Consider the following 19,385-nt stretch of genomic DNA (forward strand, 5'->3'; position numbering starts at 1 on the left):
TTATTCAAAGGAGAGGAATCTATGGGTGGAGGGCCTACCACTCATACAATTCAATGTATATGACCAAATAGAAAGCAAAGATATTTGTGATTTGCTCAATGAGAATCTTCAACATTTGGAGACTTGAGGTATCAGGTATGTTCTTCTGATCTTTGTACTCCAGAATTCAGAAAGATTATTTTCAATTCACATAGGACCCTAAGAATAATCTCCAGCTGGTATCTTCTTTGATGCAACTTTTGATGATAGCATTGGCCGGCAAGTCATACAATTAGCTCAATGAGATGATTTTAACTTATTCTCCTGCTTCTTTTCCAATCTATTGAGAGTATTCTTCTATGTAACCATGTATATGCAACTCCTGGAAAAGTATGCTTGCCTTTCTCTTGCTTGATTTCAGAATTAATCAGCATGAAAACTTCTTATCACAGTATGATCCAAAAACATACAATCAAGATGAAAAGAAATTCCACTAACTCGTGATCCAAAACAACTCTTTGATCGGAATAGAAAAGTAAACAATATTGCATAAAAACAACAGGCTATCATTTATAACTAGCTGACCTTAAGGACCACTACTCGTAAGTCTTGGAAGGAAGAATATAAAATATAGAGAATTTGACTGGAGATAAGCAACAAAAAGTTGTTAAATATGACGCTAGAAAGCTATTGTGCAAAGTAATCAAGCCTCCAGTAATTAAATTAGGGTACAAGAGAAATATTACCATGTCCAATCTAGGAAAACAGGGGGGTAAAAAAACAAAAGGACTTCTCTCACATCAACGTGAATAGGTAAATTGAACAAGATACATTTTATCTTACATAAAGTCAGGTACAAGATCACCACAAAGACAGAACAAAGTATCAGCTGATGCTTCAACCGCTTGCTTGCTGCTTGTCAGTAGATAATCCACCAAGGTCAAGAATTTTAATTGACATGAGAGTACGAAAAACAGGGTAGCTTGTGGGTCATTGTTTTCTCTATCCTATGATCATAAAAAGGAGCAGCCCTTCTGTGCCTTTCTCTTCTTCTTCTTTTGCTTGGGAGGCTGGAGCACAACCTTTATAGCCGCATCAAAGACTGCCTTGACATTCTGCAAATTAATGCACAGAGAATATAAATCAGTAACAAGGAAATGACAATGTGATATAGTCAAGGATAAAGAATCAATAATACTTGCTGGGTCTTCGAGCTACACTCAATGTAGGCAGGAGCCCCTATTAGCTTCCTCAGTTCTTCTCCCTTCATAAGTTAGCAAATTCAAACATGGAACTATGATAAAATAAATTGATGACAAGAATATAACAATAATATATAGGAAAGCGGCAAAAGGGAAAAATGCAGAATTGCCATAGACCAACACCTGAACAGTAGTAATGGGAACAGCACCAGGGTGATCAACAAAAAATTGCTTATCATCCCGAAGATCTGCAAACAAGCCAATTGGCAGTTACATACAACATAAAGAAATCTATAATATAAAGGACATCAAGCTACAAGACTAATATAAATATAAAATTTAAAAAGTAGGAGATCAATTATTTGTATCGCCAAATAACTTATGTTGATTATAGTATGTATCTTGGAAGCACACTCAGAAAAAAAAAAAATCTCAGGAGATGTCACAAAATGCTAAAGAATACACAAAAACTAATGCCGCATGTGAGCTTAAGTGTCAAGTTCGACCTGCAAGGAGTAACATGCTTCAAATCTTGATCTTACTACACTAGAATAGATGGTAATGAGCAACATTAAGATGTAATGTTCATATGAACACATCAATACATCATTCAAATTCATCTGCCAAAACACATAAACAACTATGGATATACGAATATATACTGACATAGTCTAACTAGACAGCCAGTTTATGGCAGAACTATAAGTATAGAAAATAATCAATTTGCTAGTATGTCTATAATCAAATTTTTTATCCATTTCATACAGGTTCGGAAAGAAAAGAGTAAAGGACTCCCACAAATGTGAATATTTTTGTTCTTATAGGTTTGACTATCTTATATGGGATCAAATTAGGGCCAGCTACATACAGAGACCCCTCAGGAGGAAGGGAAATTTGAGTCTGAGACATTGATGCCGATTATAATCTATATTCTCATAAGCACTCACTACTTCAGTATTGGAACTCTACCAGTATATAGGTACCACTCTTCATCTTTTACCAGTGTCTGAAACTCTACTTCCTGGATTCTAAGATTTCTTTGAGTCAACCTCTTCCATGTTGGTACACATAAGGGAGCGGGAGCATCTTTAAAATATTTGACACTATGTCGTCTGTAACTAAAGGCCAATGAGGAATTGCAACAAACATGCAGGTTATATGTCAACAGGTTTTCAGCCTTCTATGTTATGGTTATTGAAATATGTATACAAGCATATATGAGCTTTTAATTTCATATAAATGAATTAGCATACTAAACAAGGATTATGATCTCAGTGGTAACCAAAAAAGAACAGCATACAAGGTGATATATACACTTCAGTTTTACACATTGATAGTAATGCAAAATAGCTATAACTGTATAATGAAAATAGAGATCATACCAAGCTTTGTCCCTACAAGAATTATAGGCACACCAGGTGCATAATGCCTCAGTTCAGGAATCCACTGAAAAGATAAGAATCAGCAACTCAGAAAAAACATGAATTTAACTTATTACAGAAAACTAGAGCAAGGGATAAAAGAACAATTTTCTTGCCTTCTTAGAAACATTTTCATAGCTCGCCTTACTGATAAGAGAGAAGGCCAACAGAAAAACGTCAGCCCCACGATAGCTCAGCGGTCTTAATCTATTGTAATCCTCCTGCCCTGTTTATTCAGTTAACTGTGATATTGATAGCCAAAGAAATATGACACATATGAAGAAGTAATAAATGAATAACAAGATGAGAGAAATGTACCTGCAGTGTCCCACAAACCTAAATTCACAGTGCTACCATCAACCACCACATTCGCGCTAAAATTGTCAAAGACTGTTGGTACGTAATCCTGCCTCTCGAAACATCAAAGTAATGTTAAAAATCCTATAACTAAAGATTTTGTGGGTAAATATCTGTAACCGCTAACCAGTCATCCAAAAACAGAAAAACAGACAAGAAGCTAGAAGAAAAGTTGCTCTTGGATGAAATGGTCTTCTTTCCCAAAAGCAATAAAAATAGGGACCGTGCTTGTTCATGAGACCCTATATAATTTTAAATGAAATGCACATCAAAGTCCTTGTAAACAATAAATAACCACTTTTGATCAGCAATGCCCTAATCTGAGGAAGTCATTCACAACATTCTCGGATCAAAACAATGGCAAATCAAATGATCCTCGACAAAAACAACAGAAAAGCCAAAAGAAATGATTCTCCAACCACACATTCCCTCCGACCAACAAAAAACCGACCTTTCTCCTAGAATTAAACCCTACTGGAAACCCGTTATCCAAAACTCATTCAAAAGAGCAATTTTTATCAACCACCAAAGCTCACCGTGGGGAAAGTATTGCTGGTGTAGGAAATAAGCATGCAAGTCTTCCCGACCGCCCCATCCCCCACCGTGACGCACTTTATAAACCTCGAGGCGCTCATCTCCTCCTCCTCTTCAGCAACGCATCTGAAATCCCCAAGAGAGAGTCCCAATTGCCAATTCCAATTCCTCCATGAAATCAAGCAAAAGAACAGTAAGAAACGAAACCTAACCCTAAACCTGGAAGAGGAGATCTACAACAAGATCTCTATTTTCGATCTCTCTTTAACTTTTTCTTTTAGCTTTCTTTGTTCCTCGCTTAGGATTAGAATTTTTTTACCTTTCGAGAACCAAGAAATCGCGCGGTTGAAGCGGTCGTCGACGAATTAGAAGTGCAGCGAGTGAAATATAAGAATTGCAAGGGAACAAATCAAGAGCTTATTCGAGCACCAGCTAATAATAATAAGGGTTAATTACATTTTTCACCCTTTCGGCTATCAGTTTCTCACTTTCACCCCTCAATAATCTATCTAATTGTATCACGCTACGTTAAAAAATTTATTAAGATTTTTTAAAAAGAAAATATGACTAATTATTTAGATTTAAATAGATTAAAGTATCCTTATTTTTTTATCTTCTTCACTCATGTTAAAAATGGATTAGTTATCGTAAAGACTATTGAAAGAGAAAATAAATTTTTTTAAATATTTATCGGAATGTGTAATAAACTATTAACGGAAAAGGCTTAAGACTTAGTGATACATTTAAATAATTTAGATAATATATATATTAAAAAAATTCTTAAGGGGATTAAAGTGATAAACAATAATAATCGAGTCGAGATATAATTAACCCTAATAATAATAAGGGAATTTTTCATTTCACACCCTACATTATAATAAGAATACCAATTAGATGTTTGTAGTTATTGATTTAATATAGGAAAGAAAAATAGTTGGAATCAAAAATTGTTAAAAGAGTTTTCATGGAGAATCTTCTGTATGCAGGCATAAGCCTAACTCTTGGCACAAGAACTATTAATAAAGGATCACAAGATGGTAATGATCCAAACAAAACTCCTACATAACAAGAGCCTAATCCTTCTCAGTTCTCACTTAGTCTCAGAATCACGATTTAAGAGCAAAACTTATGAAGCAAAGTCTCCCAGTTAACCAATGCAAGCCAATATCAGGCTTACGATTCACAAAACTTCCAACTCATTGTACAAGACTTCATGTTCACATTGTTCAAAACGAGGACATCAGATCATTAAAATTTGTGACAGCAATAGAAAAGTAAACCAGGCGAATTGAGAATAATTATGATAAAGCCACACAATTACATCTAACCGAGATGACTGAGAAGTAGCGTAATTAAGTGACACATAAACCTCAAGTCAGTGACACCTTTACTAGAAAAAGATCTACTGAGTTGAACCAATTTACCCAGTATTTATCTGAATAGCAAAAGTTTTGGAATGGTAACAAACAAGAAACTACTATTGAAATATTCCTGGAATTGATGACAGGATCCAGACATCAGGTTTCTCTAGAAGGGCCTTTCTTTGCAGCCTCAGCAGCAGCCTTCTCTGCCTCGATCTCAGCAACATAGGCATCAATTTCGGCCTCATCAAGTTGCTGAAGACCCTTGTCGTGTGTCATAACAGCAATTTCTATGTTCTTTCCCCCACTCTCCACGACCTAAAAAATTGTTAACCAGTGCTCATCAAATTGATATGGACTGTGAAAGGCACAATCTAGAAAAAAATCATCGGACAAGTCATTAAAGAACCTTTCTTTTCTGACAAATTTGGGCAAAGATTGCTATATATATAAGGAGGCTCAAATGGTTTTGGAAAATAACGAAAGAAGGATTAAAGGGTGCAGTGGAGATCAAAGGTTTCAAAAGAAGAAAAATTTCCAGGAAATATCTATGACAATTGATTTGCAAGTAACAGTGCACTCCAGTATCAAAAAAATAAGTTCAAATTGAAATTTAGAAAAAATAATTACATCTATAAACTAGTTTAACAAACCACCAGATCACCATCTACATTCATGGTAGGTGCAAAATTTTCCAGTCCTAGTTGCTACTTGCTACTGATGAATTACGATCTGATATCCATTACAGGCTTAAGTTCTGTACTATTTGATTTGAGTATGTGATACTACATGTTACATTTAAAATGAAAAAAGCTAATTTCTAAGGTAAAGATCAAAATTTTGTTTGACAAAGCAAGTAAAAGAGAAGAAACCTCAAGCATCAACTATCTGACCTCAGCTTTGTCATAAAAGAAAAACAGAAATGTCCGTCAGAAGTGAGGATAAACTGGGAACTGGGAAGTCTTCTTAGTTCCCTTTGGTTATAATAGGAATTTCACAAAGCTAGCCGAATCACTTCAACATAAAGATGCGTCACAACAATATATTCGAGTATCTGTTAAAAATACGTGGGAAATGAGAAAACAGAAATAAGTACATTTAAGGACCTCTGTTATTGCAGTTGGCAGACAAAAGGTATAGAACAAGACATTGACATATGAATGGAAGTGCAACACAACATCAATGATAGCCTCCTGCTATAGAAGTTTCCAGTTATGGCCAATGAATGTTATACATCATAATAGATGTGCTAGGCATCAAATAAATCTGATCATGAATTAAGGTTGGTTAGGCCACGACCAAACTCTGATAACAGGGCATTTTGGACCTGACCAAAAGCAACATAATTTCTAGTATATCAGCTCCTTTCTATCTGAAAGACTGAAACCGGTCCGTCTATGTATCTAACAAATAGTATGCTCTGTTTAAGGTCAAAATAGGTCATGTTGGCCAAGATAAGCAACTCATGCCCCCAAATGAACTACTTAAATGTATAAGTGCTATACTAAACCAATCTCCAACCTGGTTTCAAGCAGGTTGGCATTGTTTGCTACTAATTCAAAAAGGTAGTGTGGCATTCATATGTGAAATCTGAGCAGAAACAAGGTAGTAACTTTGTCTTTGACAGAAATGCAAATGTTGAGAAGAAAGATGACACATGCATAGGGCATACAATATGACATAGAGAGAAAAAAATCCTAATTGCTAAGAGTAAAATACTAACATATAATCTTCATAAGGGTCAGAAAAGAGTAAGTAGCAATTAATCATTTCAGATAAAAATTTCAATGAGTGGAAAACTACGAATCAATGAGAGAGAAAAATTAAGCCCCCTGGTTGTTTAGCCTAATTGTTAGTTTTTCTTTGAGTAGTAGGGGGACATGCTGAACTTGGAAGGTTTTGACAGATCGAAATCTCTTTGGTTCTGGTGATGATGTTTTATTTTGTTTCAATGAAACAGGGCTCTTGCCTTCTGTCAACCAAAAAAAATACTACGAATCCACACACATTATACTCTGCCGCATATCTAAATCCAAGTCAAAAAATATTCTTAGAGTATTCAACATTGTCTTGTAATTGACGGAAGAAAAAAGGCAACTTACTTCGAGCAAGGCGCGGATCGCCAGCTTCACAGTCTCCTTCCCCGACGTCTCCTTGTAGTTCTTCTCCAAGAACTCCCTCATAGAATTCGAGTTCCTCCCGGTAGCATTGGCCTTCCAGGCCGAGAAGGTCCCCGAGGGATCCGTCTGGTAGAGCGCGGGCACGCCGGTGTGGGGATCGAACCCAACGATGAGCGTCGAGAGCCCGAACGGCCTCACCCCACCGCTCTGCGTGTACTTCTGCTGCAGCCCGGCGATGTACCTCGTGATGTACTCGACGGTGACCGGATCCTCCACCGTGAGGCGATGGCTCTGGCACTCGATCCGGGCCCGGTTGATGAGGACGCGGGCGTCGGCTTTGAGACCCGCGCAAGCGAGGGCGATGTGGTTGTCGAGGTTTACGATCTTACGGACCGACCTGAAGAAGGATAAGAAGGAATTAGAACAAGACGAAGAAGAAGAAGAAGAATAGATCCTAAACCTAACCAATAGAAGAAAAGACCTGGAGTCTTGGAGTTTAGGGGTGGATTTCTTCTCGACGCCGAGGACGAGGGTGTCGAGGCCCCGGACGCCAACGGCGGCGTTGCCCTTGCGGACCGCCTCGAGGGCGTACTCGACCTGGAAGAGGTGGCCGTCGGGGGAGAAGACGGTGATGGCGCGATCGTAGCGAGCCATGGGTTCGGAATTAGGTGATCTTTTTGAGTGGGAATAGAACGGACGAAGAGGGGAAAAGAAGAGTCCTACGACAGCCTCTTGCTTTACTTGGAGAAGAAGGTGGTAGACCTGGGCTAAGCCTAACACTTTAATTGGCCCTGGGCCCCTGGCCCAATTAAAGCCCATTTTTTTTGTCAATTGAGGCTTACTTTATTGAGATCCAAATAGAGATTGTTTAACCAACATTTGAAATATTGGGATTAGTATCGGTCTTCCGGAAAAACGCTACTTATTTAGCCATAACGGCTATATCGGTCACCCAAATCGGATCAAACTTATTTAATTTATATAAAATTGTAAATATTATTTAAAAATATATTTCTATAAATTTAGAAAATATGATAAAAAAATTATAATTATTCACATATAAATCGTAAAAATTAAATGAAAGTACTAACTTATTCAAAAGTCAAAATTTGATGCATACCGAGTTGGCTCTCGTAAATCCTTATGGTCATTATCATAATCAACATGAGTTTAAAAATAATGACGTCTAGAGTCTGATGCTCCAAAGAGTGATTGCATCGTATCAAATGAATATCATTGTATTTGAGGAGGATAATAATCAATATATGAATCTTATGTTATGATACTAAGGAGGATAGTGAAAAGAATAATAACTAGCATAAGGACCGTATGATTGTTTCAAACAATAAATATTTGATAAAACATAGTTTGTTAGAGTTCACTAGGGTGAAATTTGCGTAGCCAGAGTTTGTCGGAGCTAGATATCCTCGTTAGATAGTAAAAATGAGAATAAAAGGAGAAATGAGTGAAATAGAGTGAGAGTAAAAGAGTAAAGAGAGAAACAGAAAGAGCTTGGGGACATTAATAATTGATATCTCCGAGTCAGATCCATAATGGATCTGACCCGATTTAATCAAAACCGACTAATCCCAGTCATTTCTCAGTTGATCCGATAAACCTTGTGTGTAACTATAATTCATGAATAAGAGATGATAAATCAAAAAATTTCAATCTTAACGACCAACAAAATGATTAATAAATCACTGAGACAATACCAACATAAGACCCATGATATAAAAGTATATAATTGAAATGCAAAATAAGCTAAATATTATGAAATCAATTGAGTGATATATGCCAAGCTATAATTAATTAATTGGGCCTTAATTTTACACAACTCTTTATTTTTATTTTTTTTGGGGGTGTGCCAATCACTAGAATTTTAGAATCCAAAAAATTCCAACCATTCTCAATTGGTAACAAACAAACTAGGGATTTGTGGGATTATCTCATGTGTAGGTGTCACATATGCGTGATGTAAGCAAACAAGACCACCATAGTATACTTAAATAGATCCCAATGAATAGACTATGCTAAAATAAAAGTTTAGTTGGTAATCGATGTGATACTTCCAGTCCACTATGGTATACTAAATTCAATCCAACACTCTGTTATCTTAATAAGATATTATCAAAACCTACTATATACATAATAACATGTTGATGCTTATTTAATCATTTTAATTGTTGAAATATTAATTATTTAATTGTGAAAGCTATCATGCCCTCCTAAGATTGTTGACCACTCGAATTTGTTGCATATGGAGGTCTTTCCTCTTATCATTTTGGTTATTGGATGCAATGCATGCTTAGATCACCAACACCAAACTTTTAATTTTTAATCACGGAAGCTTATGCTAATTGAGTTGAATAATTATCTAAACACATAAGTCTACGAATAGGCCAACTAATCTACATCATGCATAGTTTTATTTTATATTTTTTAATATTATTAATAGTTGTTAATTCACCTATTATTTCTTTTATTTTATTTATTTTTCTTATTTAATGGTTTAAATATTTTAATAGGCCTATTAAATAGATTTAACTTAACATGTGGATATTTATATTTTTAAACAATAGATATACCTAGTATAATACGAACTTATTTTGATACTTTTATAACTCATTAATTACTCAAGAAGCTTGAGCTTTTAAAATTTTTATTTATATTATAACAATAACTAACATTTTCGACCTATTTTTTGTTCATCATAAACTGCAAATATGACTTAATTAATATCAAGATTTTTTCTATATTATAATACACAAGTTGAAGATATAATAGTTTTATTAAAAAGGAAGGGGTTTTCCACTTAATTGCCCTATACTGTTTGTTTATTAAATATCTTAATACTATTTAAATTTGACTATTTTTTCAATTAAATATGGAAAATACTCTATATTTTTTTTCAAAGAAAAAACTCTTTTATTATAAGTTTTCATAATTTAATAAAATGAGATAATTACATTCAGACTAGTTTCAAATAGACTCACTCTTTTTTATTTTTCAGAGACATTTTACCTCCCAACTATATATAACTTGTTCATTTTGATTATATTTTAGATGCTTTCGTAACCATTTCACTAGTATTTAGTTAATAAATGTATCGAATTGAATTAATCATCGATTTCCTACAAATATTCCTCGATAAAAAAACCACCTAGACATTAAAAAAAAGAAAGATAAATTAATATAAAATAATCATTTAATATTTTTCATCCATACTAAAATGTCAAAATAAACACAGAAATATAATATAATATAACAATTTTTACAACTACACTGTACATTTAACCTATTTTGTTATTCACACACTGTTTTTGATGATTTTATAACTTGACCACTCATTTTCTCATACAATTTTTATTAATACTCTGACGTTATTTAGACTAACTAACGTTGACCAAATTACTAAAATATCTCTACCATTCTCTTTTATTTTCTATATCCATCAATCTAATTCCTTCACCAACATCGTTGCCACCACCTTTCCTCGTCTTCTCCCATCCCCCTCCTTCTTATTCTTTAGGAAAAGAAAAGTAGGACGAAGAAGATATAAGTAATTTATGTATTTATAATTTATTTTATATATTATAACGAAATATTCATTTATAGTATCGTCTAGGTTAACCTACGGTGTTAAATAAGAATTATAAGAGAGAATGATGGGTCGGGTTACAAAATTTTCAAAAACAGTGTGTAAATCATAAAATATATAAAATATACGGTTCGATATGTAAAAATCCCTATAATATAATATGTGAAATAAAATAAAATAAAAATTGGAGCCCTTTATCATTGATGGGCCTATGCTATGGGGCCCAGCGATAAGGAAAGAATCACATGCTGGGCTTCACGTCATGGGCCCCAATGTTCGGAATATTGGAATTCACGGGTCCTGAACTGCAAAAAGAGAGAGAGAGAGAGAGAGAGAGAGAGAGAGAGAGAGAGAGAGAGAGAGAGAGAGAGAGAGAGAGAGAGAGAAGTTTTCCGCATGAGGGCCCACCGGGACTGGGAATAGTTTTTTTGCGAATGAGTCCAACTTGCCAAATCGGGACTCTCGGCGACGCCACGAGAGCTTGACGTTGCTTTTTGTGACCACGTGATGGATTGCTGAGGTGGACAACGATACCAACCTTATGAACCCCAAAAGAAACTTATTGTTCTGAATCTGGTATGGACGCACTTGCTTTAATTCTTCCCATCATGCTCAAGTTGAGATGTATCCAACCATTCCCCCTCTCTTTTATCACCTCTTGTGGAGTGGAGCCTCACCCTCACATCTTCAACAATTCATTGTTTCCTTGTAAAATAATTCTATAAAATGTTAGTTTCATTTGCCACTGGGATTCGGTGCGGGTCAATCATTATTTCGGATGAATTTTGTGAGTCAACAAGTTCAAATCGGTCCCGGTACCGGCGCCTAGTTTTTTTTTTTTTTTTTTTTTTTTTGCACTTGAAAATTTAATGATGCGCCCATATCGACTAGCACGGGATTAGATTGTTATTTAGCTGCACCATTGTTAGGATTTAGGCAAATTCAATCTATTGCTTGTTTGAGAGGCACTTCCTTGGTTTCTCTTCTCTCCCTCTTTTATTTCCTACTTTATCTCTTTCCTGGTTCTTTGGCGTTATTGCAACCCTTCTCTCTGCTGTCGTGCATTCTATGTCACTGTTGCTCCCTTCCTCTTCTCCACCACCATTTGCCAGAAGCTTGTCAAATCTAGTAGATAGGGCTATCAAGCTTGATCGGCGATTTGGGCTTGACTCGGGTTCGGCTTGGTTGAAGCTCGAGTCCGGCTTGGCTCAGTCAAGGTTGAGCCAAGCCCGAGCCACTAAAATTGTCTCGAAATTAATATCAAGTTAAGTTTAAGCTGGAGTCGGCTCGACTTGATAGGCTCGGTATAAAATGGGTGAGATAAACCTCAATCCACAAATCACCTCCTCCTCCTCCGCCATAGTGCGTCGATGCCACCCTGTCTTATTTCACTAAGCCGTTGTCGTTGTGCCTCCTCCTCCTCCTTTTTCTTTGGCTTAACTTGGGCTTGATCTAGCTCGGCTTGAATGAGACTTGATGATAGGCTCATTTTAGACTCGAGCTTGGCTCAGGCTCGTCTCGAGTTGAGCTAAGTTGAGTTTGAGCTCAATTCTAAGGCTCAAAATTAATTTTGAGCTCGCTCAGACTCGACCCGTTTACATCCCTACCAGCAGAGCTTCTTCTTTATTATTTTTGTGTATATGTGCTTCTCGGCTAATATGAATCTGTAATAAAATACCAATGTAACAACTTGGACAGTGTTTCTTCAAATATGTGTGTTATTTAAGTTTGATACCGTGTGCTTTCTTATTGTGCTGTCGTTATTTACAAGTGGCGGAGATTTATTTAAACTATCTCTCTTTTAAAAAAAATAAATAAATGAATGAAATGTCTCACTTCATACTCTCTCTCTAACAAAAAATCTCAATCATTTACACCCTATTAATTTTCAATAAATTATGTTTTTTTCGATTTTGTCGAAATCTATCCGAATATTTCGCAATTAATAGGGAAAAGAAAAGGAGGGGAGTAAAAATAACTTCTCCTATAATCTAATAACCGGAAGATTGTTATAATTTTTTTTATATATAAAAATCCTTAAAGATGATAGTAAACAATCCAAGATTAAGTTGCCCATATGCATCATAAATACCCCTAATTATCATACAATCACATCCTTTTCTCAATCAAACTCCTTAAAACCAACTAGAAAATATAGATCAACCCAAATCACATCAAGATCTAATTTATTTATTTTTTTAAATAAAAAAAAATTTGAAGGGGCGGGCTCCTTAATTTATCCCAATACAAGGAATACCACTGATCTCATTAAGAACAAAAATACTGGGTGAGAGATGGGAAGTACGTTTTTGTCGGATAGTTGGAAATTAGCGTTCATTCTCCAAGTCACTAAAGGGACCGTTGGGAATTATACAGCTCACTTGCTACTTTATTTACATCATATGTTAGGATTTATTTGCTCCTGAATTCATGCACAATAATGCAATTAATTATGTATGTTTTTAATCTTTTTATTTTGTGGTGTTATTTAATATAATTAATTACTACCGACTAGATTAGCGGGTTATCGGGTAGGATTACCATCCATACCCGAGTGCGAATTTACTGGTTGCTGTTTTGACTGACAGCTATCGCTTTTCTTTTGGTGAAAGCGGTGGTTTGAGTCTGACCGCTCCCAAACCCCGAAAACCGGGACCAGACTACTGCCGTTGCAGTACCTGTCACTCCATCCACCGGCCACAGCCGGTCTCGCCCACCGTCCCAGCTGGTCACCCCGTGGAGCCGTCACGCGACTCCTCCCATGCCGCACGTGCCATATGGTGGGCCCCGCCCTTCTCCCAGCTAGAATAACCTAATTAACTATTTTAATTAATTAATCAGAACGGAATGTGAGGAAACAAATCAGAGAGAGAGAGAGAGAGAGAAGAGCGCGTGAGAAAGAGAGCGAGAGAGGTCGCGCTCAGAGGCGAAAGGGCGAGGGTTCGTGGAGAGAGAGAGAGAGAGCGAGAGAGAGAGGGAGAGAAGGGAGACGGAGACGGAGACGAGAGGGACAAGGAGAGGCGGTCAAAGACGGAGCTACTTCCCCTCCTTTTCTAGGGTTCCGGCGGCGGCGGAGGCGGAGGCATCGAAAGACCTCGGTAGATGTGGCTTCCTTTGTTTCCTGATGGTTTTCTTTTTTCTTGGATTCTTCCCTATCTGTTGTTTTCGCTCGGTGAGCGGATCCGATTTCGTTTTTGTCTGTTTGCCTTTTCTTTTCTTTCCGAATTGGACGCTTCTTTTCGCCTTTTCGGTTTGGATCGTGGAAGGAAGGTGGTTTTTGGTTTATTCTCTTAGGGAAAGATCTCGTTGCGAAATTTTATTGTTTCCGTTGGTATAACATAATGATCTGTCTGCATTGAGGTTGGATAAATTATTATATGTGATCAAATAGACCTAATGTTTTAGATTCGCTGTTCTATTAACAATCGATTCAAGTCGTCTTGAGTTTAGGACTGTAGTTCTCCAAATTTTTTGTTTGATGTTCGTCTATGATTACTCTTCTGTTTCATTCAATAATAATAAATTCTCTCGGTTGACTTGCTTGTAGAATAACTTTCCGTTTTCTCTTTTGAATCGTTTGATAATTATTTTGCGAGTGTCTACTTAATTCGACGGGGAATTATATTGTTGGACTTGTTGCTGTAGGACTTGACTATGGCACCTTCGAGTACTGAAATTGTTTAGAATTCTTTTTGTGGGTATCTGGTTGAGGTGATTGTGTTTAGTTGACTGCAGTCACTCGGTGGCAGTCTGGTCGTCTTGCCCTGTTGAAGGCTATTGTCAATTGATTATTGGATCTTCTTCTGTGTTTCAATCTTAGAAGATTCCTTTCCAGTTTGCGTTAGGAATAACTTAACATACGTAAGAAACCAGAAGCGCCACTAGGACATGCTCCCATGTTCTCCTTTCATGGTGCCTTCCATTTCATAATAATTGAGAAACAAACCTTTTTAGAATATATATAGATCTATAAGGACATCTCCCCTCAGTTTCTTGAAAGGCAGGTTTACTAGTTTAGAAGACAAAATTCCATTCCGTCACAATTCAAGAGGCGATCAAATTCAATAGCCAATCCTGGTGCTTGTGCCTACCCTGTGGATCTTGCAGATTAGAGCTTTACACAAGCTATCTGCAATGATGCAAGTATGTATCAACCAGCTTATTATATACAGTGTAAGATCCAATCCAACAAATTAGCGCATCTGGAACCCATATCTGAAGTCCAAATGAATCCAATTGTTGGGCCTATTGAAGTCCTCTCCTTCTTATGCGGTCCTCTATAATGCCTCAGTTGGTTTAGAATGCTATTAATTAGTGAAGAAAGGATGTCCCAGTTAATTCATGAGAAGACCTTGTAACTTAGTTTCAGTAAAGTGAATTTGAATGTGTTTTATTCTAACTTTAGGATATATTTGGAGAATAACTGAATAAGGTGGGGAAGTATACTGGATATTCCTGTATTTGTATATCAATACATGGAAACGGTCAAAATAGATATACAATATAGCCTAGACTAATATTTCATTAAGTTGTTTTATCTCTAACTACTTTCTGAAATCCTGTTTTGCTCTTTTGTACCATGTCTTTTGCGTCTGATCAAAGTACTCCATTTGTTGCAGAAATAATTGAATTAATGACTACAGATCAAAGTCTCTACTCATTTACGGCTGCGGAAATAGCTTTATATTTCTGAGATTTGAAGAGTTAAAGCTTGCACTGCCCCTATAACATCAGCTGCTATGACACTTGAAGATTTCTTTACTCTTACTGAGATGAAGGATGGTATTTCAAATGTTGCCAGGATTGAGGAGTTGGTTTGTGAGATTCAAAAACTAAGAGATTCTATTGGTAGTGACATGGGTGATTCACTAAGGCAATGGACAGCAGTTGCAGGCACATTAGCTTCCACAGAGAACATGGAGTGTCTCAGACATTTTATTCAGTTGAATGGGCTTTGTTTTCTCAATCAGTGGCTTCAGGAAGCACAGAAATGCAATAATGATGTCAGCAACAATGTTGCTGACGAGTTGATTAATGTAATATTAGCAACACTTGAACGGCTTCCTGTTGACAATGAACAGTCAACTTATTCTGGAATTGGAGGTACTGTTGAACAACTCCTTGCTCATGGGACGATTAATATAAAGGAGAAGGCAAGAATGCTCTATGATAGGTGGGGTCATGTGAAGGATGATGTTAGTACTTGCCATGAAGTGGACAAAGTTGGAACATGTCAAATTAATCAGCTCAAACCTCCAGAGATTGCCCAGACAGCTGAAGAGGAAATATGTCCTGGAAATCTAGTTTCTGATTCTGAATGCATAGGAGGATGTGGTGAAGTAAATGAGATAGAGCCTGTAAAGGCCGAATCAAACTCAAGTGTCACAAGATGCTCTGACAGTGTGGAACTTGATTCATCAAATAACGCTAAAGTTTCTATATCAAAACAAATCCTGTCTTTGAAATCTTCCAATTTCAATCTTGGAAATGCTGTTTTAGGTGATGTAAACTCCTCTCAGTCATCCCTTGTTTCAACTGCTTTTCAGGAGAATTTGTCAGTTGCAGAAGAATCTTCTGCTTGCATTGGTGTCACGATGGCCACATCCTGTCCTAGCAGTTCAAAATATTCTGAGGTGAAAATTGATAATCAACGTGAGGTGTTAGTAAAGGATGTTTCTGTTGGTGTAGAAGACATGGAGGTCGATAAATTGGATAGTAATCCAGGTGTAACTGGTGAGAGAGAAAAATGTGACAAGGAACAAACTGTTTCCTTAAATTTGGATTATAAGAATAATGCATCCAGTGCATCAGTGATACTGGAGCCTCAGCTAGAAAGTTCAGAAAGAACAAAGGAGTTCAAACAGCTTGCACATGTTACCCAGGGTTTTCAAGATTTATCTGATGAGGCAAGCATTCTCAGAAAGAAAGATGGACCTGCGACAACTTCTCAGAGGAACAAGACTGCTGTATTTCTCGGTGATATCAAAGACAATAAAGGAGAGACCAAGTTGAAGGAAATCAAAGGAATGGAATCTGTGAACCTTGTTAATCCTTCAAAAGCACTTGAGTCTAAGGCAACTATCCCAGTAGAAGAGAAGTTAAAAGGAGTTAGTGAGTATGATGATATGGATGCATTGGAAGTTGCACGACAAGTTGCCATAGAAGTTGAGCGTGAGGTTGTTGATTATAGAGAAGCTCTCTGCAGCTCTCCTGAGGTAAATTCTGGAGATACTAGAGATGCTTCTTGTCCTGGTTCTGAAGAGCCCAAGCAGTATCAAGCAAATATCGAGGTAAATAATGGGAATAGATCGCCAGATGTGAAAGAATACACAGGCAGTGCATCCTCTCTGAAAGAAGAGAGTTCAGGTATTACAGAGAATGTCAGTTCTGGTAGTGTCAAACATGAGCCAGATTCAAACTTGACTTCCTGTGCTCAAGAATCAGGCTCAAGGTCTGACAGAGCTGTCTGTGAGTTTGATCTTAATACTAATTATTGCGCTGAAGAACCTGATTGCTCAGTGAAGCCCATTGCTGATGTCCCTAGTAACATGTCTACACCTATTCTTGTTGCTGCTTCAAAAGGTGCTCCAGTAATTCCAGTTACTCCCCTCCACTTTGAAGGTGAATTTGGATGGAAAGGTTCTGCTGCCACTAGTGCCTTTAGACCAGCATCTCCCCGAATAACTTTAAGTGGTGAAAAACCACTAATAGCTCCTAAGGAGAAGCCAAATTTCCTTGAATTTGATTTGAATGTAGCTGAAAGTGAAGATGATTTGGTTGTTGAACCAGTACCAGCAAAAGTACTTCCTACTTCCTCTGACATTCCTTATGGGGTTTCTTCAGTAGAAGTCATTTCTAGAGAAGGAAAGCTCGAATTGGACCTTAACCGCCTCGGGGATGACGATGCTCCAAGTTGTCCGTCATTTTGGAAGCCCCATCGCCAAAGCGGTGAGCAGAGTCTGTCTTCTGCTTCCTCATCATCTTCAAGACAACCTGCTTTGAGAGATTTTGATTTGAATGACAATCCATCCGTCCTTGATGGTGGCAGTTCCCATGACATTGATCAATCATCTTACAAAGCCTTCGATATGCATGGTGGAGCTAAGATCAATAATTCTGCCTTTGCAATCATGGGTTCAAGAATGATGATTGAAAGTAAGGACTTCCCCAACCAAATGCAGCAGGGTTTTCTGTTCAACGGGATAAGTAATGAAGCCAGAGGCGCTGCAAGACCTATGCTGCCTTATGCTCACATGCCACCTCCTGGTTATGGATATACTGGGCTCGCCTCAGGGTCAGCAATGCCTATTCCACCAGCAATCTATGGGCCTGGAAGCTTTCCTTACATGATTGATTCTAGAGGGACCCCTGTCATTCCACAGATTATGGGCAGAGGACTAAATAGCCCACTGTCAGTTAGGCCATCTTCTTCGACAAATGCAAGAAGTGCGTCCCCATCAAATGAATTTGCATCTTTTCGACCTGGTCTGGATTTGAACTCTGGAATGGTATCAATGGAAGGTGGGAACAGGGAAAGGGGAAATTTCAGGCAGTTTTTTCTGCAAGACCATAATGGTTTGATTGCTGACCATGTGAGAACTATGCCACAGCCTTCTAGTCCAGGGATGCCATTCAAGAGAAAGGAGCCTGATAGTGGTTGGGAACCTTACCAGTACAGTTACAAACATATGACACAGTAACGTCTTTTTTCTTAATTTTTTGATCTCTAAGGCTCTGTCTTCGTAACTGCCTTGGATGATCCAAAGAATTATAGGCCCTTGAAAATAGAAGGCAACTTGACCAGGTGGGAAGGATTAATAGAGTAAAATGAATAAGATCGGTTTTAGGTAGTCTGGTGGGTATTGATTGCTCCAGAATATTATTAGGTATTGATTTCTAAAATTATCTGTAGGTTTGATTGTTTAAATGCCAGTTATCTGTCGCTGATTTATTGTAATGGGAATTATTGCTTGTTGAAGCGGAGCTCATGTATATCTCATGAATATTAATATGCAGCAAATTGAGTCATGGAATCTCTTAGATTTGGTTGTCATGTGTAGATGTGTCAGTAATTGGAACATTGTTTTCACTTTTCAGCATCATACCTTCTTGCTTGAACTGTTTTTCTTCATTATGTTAATGGTATAGCTTGTGCCCTGCTGTATGGAGATATAATCATTGTATCACTATTTAGTGGCTAGAAAGCATGCCACTTAGCATTTTGTCCATTACATCAATAGCATTTGATATTTTATTTGTTGTATACCACTTTTAAAGTTCCTTTCCCTATAAATCTTATATTGCATATAAACCCTTGAAGACACCATTTTTTCCTTTTCTTTTCATGTATTTCCATCAGATTCCTTGACTTTTATGCAAATATCATTTATTCATTCATGTTATGTTTGGTTAACCAGTACTCCAAACCCACTTTTGTTTACATATATATCCTACGCTAGTATGTTACGCAAGACTAAGAAACTTCAAAGAAGGCATACATGCAAGTCTCAATTTTGAAGAGGTATCGGGTATAAATCTCGATTTATACACATTAATAAAGGTGAAATCTTTTAACACTAGTCACATAAACAATTTAGTAAATTTAATTATAATATCTAGATAAATAAATATTGCAATGGGTGACGTTGAGGAAATGGTGGAATACATACGATCTCTTCAGATTAAGCAAGTCCTCACACAAATTGTCAGCCTCGGTATGTTCTTCAATCCCATCTTTCTTCTCTTATTCCAACAATTTAACTGCTAAATTTGAATCATGGAGTGGTTGATTAGGGCTTCTGTTCATTCTC

At 37.0% G+C, this 19,385-nt stretch overlaps 3 protein-coding genes and 1 long non-coding RNA gene across 4 annotated transcripts; 2 read left to right on the forward strand and 2 right to left on the reverse strand.

The window, feature by feature from the left end:
• The first annotated feature begins 29 nt into the window (after window positions 1-29).
• LOC140789625 (uncharacterized) lies at window positions 30-2,375 on the forward strand. The gene is made up of 2 exons (XR_012109221.1): window positions 30-135; window positions 1,949-2,375. It is a non-coding gene; the product is annotated as an uncharacterized lncRNA (long non-coding RNA).
• On the reverse strand, window positions 670-3,951 carry LOC140789622 (rac-like GTP-binding protein 5). The gene is made up of 8 exons (XM_073139393.1): window positions 3,813-3,951; window positions 3,496-3,661; window positions 2,921-3,008; window positions 2,719-2,828; window positions 2,564-2,627; window positions 1,365-1,429; window positions 1,178-1,243; window positions 670-1,094 (listed from the first exon to the last, which is right to left on the reverse strand). Exons 2-8 carry the CDS (start codon window positions 3,592-3,594, stop codon window positions 993-995), a joined length of 594 nt encoding a protein of 197 aa, XP_072995494.1. The 5' UTR covers window positions 3,595-3,661; window positions 3,813-3,951; the 3' UTR covers window positions 670-992.
• Window positions 3,952-4,762: 811 nt separating this feature from the next.
• LOC140789621 (proteasome subunit alpha type-7-B-like) lies at window positions 4,763-7,723 on the reverse strand. The gene is made up of 3 exons (XM_073139392.1): window positions 7,456-7,723; window positions 6,957-7,371; window positions 4,763-5,172 (listed from the first exon to the last, which is right to left on the reverse strand). Exons 1-3 carry the CDS (start codon window positions 7,626-7,628, stop codon window positions 5,011-5,013), a joined length of 750 nt encoding a protein of 249 aa, XP_072995493.1. The 5' UTR covers window positions 7,629-7,723; the 3' UTR covers window positions 4,763-5,010.
• A 5,703-nt stretch (window positions 7,724-13,426) lies between these two features.
• On the forward strand, window positions 13,427-18,628 carry LOC140789022 (uncharacterized). The gene is made up of 2 exons (XM_073138599.1): window positions 13,427-13,673; window positions 15,195-18,628. The coding sequence occupies exon 2, from the start codon at window positions 15,315-15,317 to the stop codon at window positions 18,273-18,275; it is 2,961 nt and encodes a 986-aa protein (XP_072994700.1). The 5' UTR covers window positions 13,427-13,673; window positions 15,195-15,314; the 3' UTR covers window positions 18,276-18,628.
• The last annotated feature ends 757 nt before the right edge of the window (window positions 18,629-19,385 follow it).

This window comes from Typha latifolia, chromosome 5, assembly GCF_019914945.1.
Source record: "Typha latifolia isolate L0001 chromosome 5, TyphaL0001v2, whole genome shotgun sequence".
In the NCBI taxonomy this organism is placed as follows: domain Eukaryota; kingdom Viridiplantae; phylum Streptophyta; class Magnoliopsida; order Poales; family Typhaceae; genus Typha; species Typha latifolia.